Below are 5,541 nucleotides of genomic sequence, written 5' to 3' on the forward strand. Positions count from 1 at the left end.
TATCCCCAATCCCAGAGGAAGAATTTAGCTAGCTTGGCCCCCTCTTCCCTCTGTAAAATATTTCAGTGAGCTCCTTCTATCTCTAGGGCAACTGGCAACAAAGGTATTTACGGTTGGTAGGTCCCGGTTATAGTGGGTTTGTTTTGGGAAGTTTGGGAAGCCATTTTGGGGGTATTTTTTTTAAAATTAAAGAGTGATGTATGTTTAGCATTAATGCTATTGTGACTTTGGTGGCAACAAAAGTCCGTTAGGATCTTTCTAAATAGACAACTATCTGTAAGAAGAGCAAATGCCATCAAAGAAAACAGAATGAAGTGACTTCAGCAATTGTACCATCATCAGTTCTTGGGCAAATGGACTAGAAAGTAGAGACCAGGCTGGCTTTATGTTCCCTAGTGAAAAAGGAAAAACAGGATCATTTCTGTTGTCCTTAATAATGAGGCACATCACAGTTTGGAAATATGATTTAGATGAAACGTGCCCTTTAGAAAGATTCCAGTTAATGTGTCCCAGACCCGTGAATGCAGGAAAGTGTCGTGCTGGAGCCATTCATTTAGATTCAGGAGAGGGCAAGGTGGGATGTTTGTCTGATTTGAAACAAAGGAATTGGTTCCATGTAAAATGAAAAGAAATACTTATTTCTGATCCTTATAAATTCAAAAATAAATTCACAGTTAGCTCCAAAACACCAGCTTCAAAAATAACAAATTTGTCTTTATAAACAGCAACGTATTATTTGCTAGAATAAATATAAATACGACTCTCAAAATTATTCTACCTGAATGAGGGAAAATGTACTTTAGATTTGAGAACTCTGATTGGACTTTTAAATCTATCAAGGGAAGGCCCTCAGAACTTTACCTGAGTAGTATTCAAAGCTTGCTGCTCTAATTGTTGGAATATGTTTTCCTCCTTGGCGACAACAATTTTTGAATTACTTATCATTAATATTAAAAGCCCTAGGAAGCAGCTGGAAAGCCTTTGAAATGTCTTCAGCTCCACCAGCCTGTCCCTTGTGCCCAGGTGTGCCACAGGCTCTAAATGATCTGAACTGCCTGCCAGCCTGGGGCACTGGCAGGGGACAGAGGGTGGGCAGGAGCAGAAACTTCTAGGCCAAATGGCTGATCTGGTGAAGATGAGCGAGTCCCCAGCTGTCCCTGTGCTGAAGTGTCTCAGAATCCACAGAGGTTACAAAAGAAGCCTGGCTATTTATAAAAACAAAACAAAACAAAACACCCTACCCCTACCAAAATAATAATAATAATAATAATAATTTCTAACTCAACCCATAGTATTGTCTTGTCACTGCTGCTGAGGGCCACTTTGAGTTGCTTTTTTGTGGTTTATTTTTCCAGAACAATGTTTTTAGATAAGAAGTCTTCCTTTTACTCAACATTCCAATTGACTAGTGAAAATTCCTGTTCTAAGTCTCTTTATCTTTTTTCTCTATTATTGTTTTCAGTTGAAAAAGGAAAACCAGGATGTCTATGAAGAAAATCTTCATTTCCCACTTCTGCTTATTTTAACCAAAGACGGATAGAAGCTTCAACAGCTCTAAAGATGAAGAAAACATCAAGTGCATAGGCAATACTTTAGCAAAACCAGAAATCTGTAATGGGTATAATATGCAGCAAGCTGTTGGCTCCCTGAGATTTTTAAACCCCCAGGACTTGGGCCCCCACCACCTCTGAGACATTCCATGTGTGGGTTATGGGGTCCACCTGCTCACCCACGTGACTCTCCAGCCATCCTAGACTCCTCTTTTTTCCATCTGCTTGTTGCTCTTTCTACACCAAACCTATGTCTTTAAATATGTATTAGCAGCCTATGTGAGATTTGAATGGGACTTGTAAGCCACCCAAATATTTTTCCCTCTCAGAATTTCTTTTGGTGATTCATATCCCACCCCACCCCACCCTCCTTTAGAAAATATCCTGGTCTTTGTTGTATTTTTAGTGATGGTCGTTTTTCATCTGCCAAACCAGCAAACATGATGATTCTTTCCTGGTTAAAAAAAATAAATAAATCAAATCTTTCAGATCACCCTCAAATTAATTATATTAAATCTGCTATCTTTCTCTCCCCCCCCCCACTTTTTTAATGGCTGTCTCTCTCACCCATTCTCTTTTTCCTTTTAAACAGGATGTTTTTTTTCCCTATAGATGTATAAGAAACGACTACATCAGCCCAAAGCCTCATAGACTGACCGTTTGTCCTCTGGACACAATAGCGTGGCCAGCCCTCTGCTCCTCCTCTCCAATTATGTGTGATTAGTCTCAATGTGTTGTGTCAAGAAGGAGGAGTGTGCTGAGTGCTTATTATCTGTTTAGGTACAAGAAGAGCACATTTAGGCTCTGACTATGAATGAAAAGTGAGCCTTTATCAGGGCTCAAATCTACTGCTGTTCTCCAGGCCTCGTTCAAAACAGGTCCTTCCCAGGGAAATTTTTGAATAAATGCTTGTTAAAACAAGGTGGCAACCAGGGCGAGCTTTTAAAAACTCAGTCACACAATTATCCGATTGAAAGTAAGTATATATGGTTCTATGCGGTGATGCAACTGGATGGTAAACATTTAGTAGGTGCTACCTAGGATTAAGAGAGAATGACTTATCTGCAGGGAACCCAAGCTTCTCCTTGCCTGGTGCATCCCCACGATGCTCTAATGCCTTTTGTGGAAATTCAGATGTTTATCTGTAAGGAATCATCTGTACCCACTTTGACAGTAATGTCAGTAGTAGGCTAGCCATATAGGGATACTCCTGTCTTTAGTAGAGGCAAAGCATGTATTTAGCATGATACAATTAAAGTGAGAGGTGAGACACCGTGGGGGAGGGGAGTGAGTCCTTTTGCATGTTAAACAAACTTAGCTGTCATAAAAACAGCGACTCTCAAATGTCTTCTCTGCTCACTTCTATCATCAAACAAATTTTTCACCATCAGTTTGCATGTCCTTGTATTCACCACTTTTTCTGCTCCATTAGAGCACCTAGATGGCTCTCAGAAGGCATAGGTCAAGTCGCAGTTAGATCATACATTTCTTTCTCACAAAAACTTGAATTGCAATGCCAAGTGATGGGCTAACATCACAATAACAGCAATTTATTCCTCTTTGGATAAAACAGCAGTCTATTCTCAGTGCTAGATAAAGACCAGGGCAATGCAAACCAGCCATTTAGCTGAGTAGTTCAGCTAGTGGCAGCTCTCCTTTGGCGACTGTATAGGTTGCACACTGGCTTCACATTTTCTTGTTTAAAAATTAGAATTTGGAATGTTTTAAAAGGCAACGCAGGTAGTTTATAGTGGTGAAAATACAGAGAAATGATTTCTTCTGAAAAACCTGCAACTAAATTTGCCAGACAAAGGAAACCGATCCCTGCAATAGCATCTAAGATAGTCTATTCTTATTTTTTTTCTCATAAAATATAGAACAGCAGAACCACGAGACTATTTCCATTTTTTTTTCTCATGAAAATACATGAATTGGCAAGAATTCAACTTACATTTATGTGTTGTGGGTGTAGAAATCCAGTGTTTATTTCACTGGAAGAAATTGTATTTTAAAAAGTGAACTAGTAGTGTGGTTTTTTTTCTTAATATCTGAGAATGGTAGAGTACAGTTACCTAAGCTTGAGACAGGGTGTAAGAATTGAGCTATTGCGACCCAAAGACATCAAGTAAAGAAATACACACATTATGTGATTAAACCTTAGAGAATCTTTTGTAAAACGTTTAAGGGTCTCATAGATTGTCTTTTAATGGGACCCTTACTTGAAGATATTACTAACCCAGGCTCTGTGGAAGTTTGTAAGAAACTAACATTGTGTAATATTGACTAGTTTAAAAGTATTCTTACTTTCTTAGATTTTGGTGAAAAGCCAGTATTGAGAGGGAGAAAAGATATAGCTACTTCACACAGTTCGTCTATTTACATTTCTTTAAAACTTTATGATTAAGAATTATTTCTCTGCATCAGTACTGGGTTGCATAATTGCAATTGAAATATCACATTCTGTAATTGTCTGTGTAATTGTGCATGTATTTGTTTCAAAACAAAGCCTGTCTTTGCAATTGTAAGAATTATTATGATATTCCTGTTCCCGGTGTACCTATATCTTCTGAGAAAACGCACTAATCTCCTTTGTCATTCTAAGTAGATTTGGTTAGATGTAAGAATGTTTCTAATATCGCCCGTGGTCAGTTCTAAAGCAGTGATATGAACAGCCACATACAAGTTGGTTATAAGAAATTTATTTTATTTTATAGCAAGACATATGCTGTGAATTGGGATAAAAGTGCTAGAAAAGACTGCCTAAGAGGCTGATGCTATTTTGTATAAATTGTGTATTTTGTTGGCTTTTTGACTGAGCATGAAAATGTAACTTCCATTAGGGAAGGGTAATTTAGGTGCTCAGTATTCAGCAGAAAACTTGTCGGGCCATAAAAGCTTTTCTGGCTGGTTCCTCGGGTGTTTTCAGAGAAGAGCTGCCCACCCCTTGCTGATTTTCCCTTTGGCTTCAGTATGGGCTGAATTTACCACTGCATACCTGTTGAATCAATTTGGGGGATCCAGCAGTTAACTGAGTGAATGGAAGGATTAGTGGCCCTCTGGAGCCCTATTTCAACAGCCAGGTGTCTTTCCTAAACTAGTTAACTGCTTTTGACAGTTGGAGAACCTAGTTTTAATACCACAGGTAGGAGATTGTTGCGGGGGCGGGTGGGGGGCGGGTGATGGTGCGTTCCTTCTCTCCATCTACAAATGTGGGGCATGCCTTCTCCTAAGGGTTAGATTTCTTCTTCTTCATTTTTAATAGGAGTGGACTGTCCCCTTGCCTCAACCCAGCTTCCATGGGGTCTTTGTGCTTAAGCAGCCTTTGACTTGTTTCCAGTCTATGCCAAGCAATTGGGTGGCATTGTCCAGCGGGACCCATTCACTGGGCTTGGGGAGGGGGCAGAATACTCACACAGGAGACGGAGTCATGTGTACGTAGACACACACAAACACATACACACACCCACAGGGAAGATAGAGCTGTTTAGACCCTCGATCTGGGCTCCAGATTCCAGATACACTCCCTACCCCAGATCAAAAGTCTCCTGAGTTCAGACTGTTCGAAATATATAACTGGACAGAGTGTAGCCCAGAGAGGAAAAATTGATTTGAAAGTCAGATTGGGTCTCCTTAGAAACTGAATTTGGACAGAGGGCAAATATGTTTTTCCTGAATGGACTATTTCCAAATTAAGAAGGAGCCCATTGGTGTTTAACAAACCATTACACCTGAAATGCCACGTTTAATTCTCAGATTTTGTTTTACCCAGAGACCTTACTGCCCAGGCTGTGACTAAATGCTCACTCACTGTGTTCTCTGCCCTGGAAGTCTGTTCATTTGGAGTCTATATTTTGCCTTTTTTGTTCCCCTGACTTTTCAATTAATACATTTTTTAATAGATAAAACAGATCATACTGTGACTTTTAAAATGTCAACAAGCTTGTAAACAGAAATGTAATAAAATGGCTAATAGGAGATTTAATAGTTAATA

General features: G+C 39.4%; 1 protein-coding gene across 2 annotated transcripts in view; it reads left to right on the forward strand.

Moving 5' to 3' along the window:
• Positions 1-2,045, forward strand: part of CAMKMT (calmodulin-lysine N-methyltransferase) — a 411,952-nt gene extending 409,907 nt beyond the window's left edge. For both annotated transcript variants that reach the window (XM_055539970.1, XM_055539971.1), the window contains one exon: positions 1,463-2,045. In XM_055539970.1, coding sequence (XP_055395945.1) covers positions 1,463-1,540 — 78 coding nt within the window. In that variant the 3' untranslated portion in view covers positions 1,541-2,045. The remainder of the gene's footprint in view (positions 1-1,462) is intronic.
• The last annotated feature ends 3,496 nt before the right edge of the window (positions 2,046-5,541 follow it).

Source organism: Bubalus kerabau, chromosome 11 (genome assembly GCF_029407905.1).
Source record: "Bubalus kerabau isolate K-KA32 ecotype Philippines breed swamp buffalo chromosome 11, PCC_UOA_SB_1v2, whole genome shotgun sequence".
In the NCBI taxonomy this organism is placed as follows: Eukaryota; Metazoa; Chordata; class Mammalia; order Artiodactyla; family Bovidae; genus Bubalus; species Bubalus kerabau.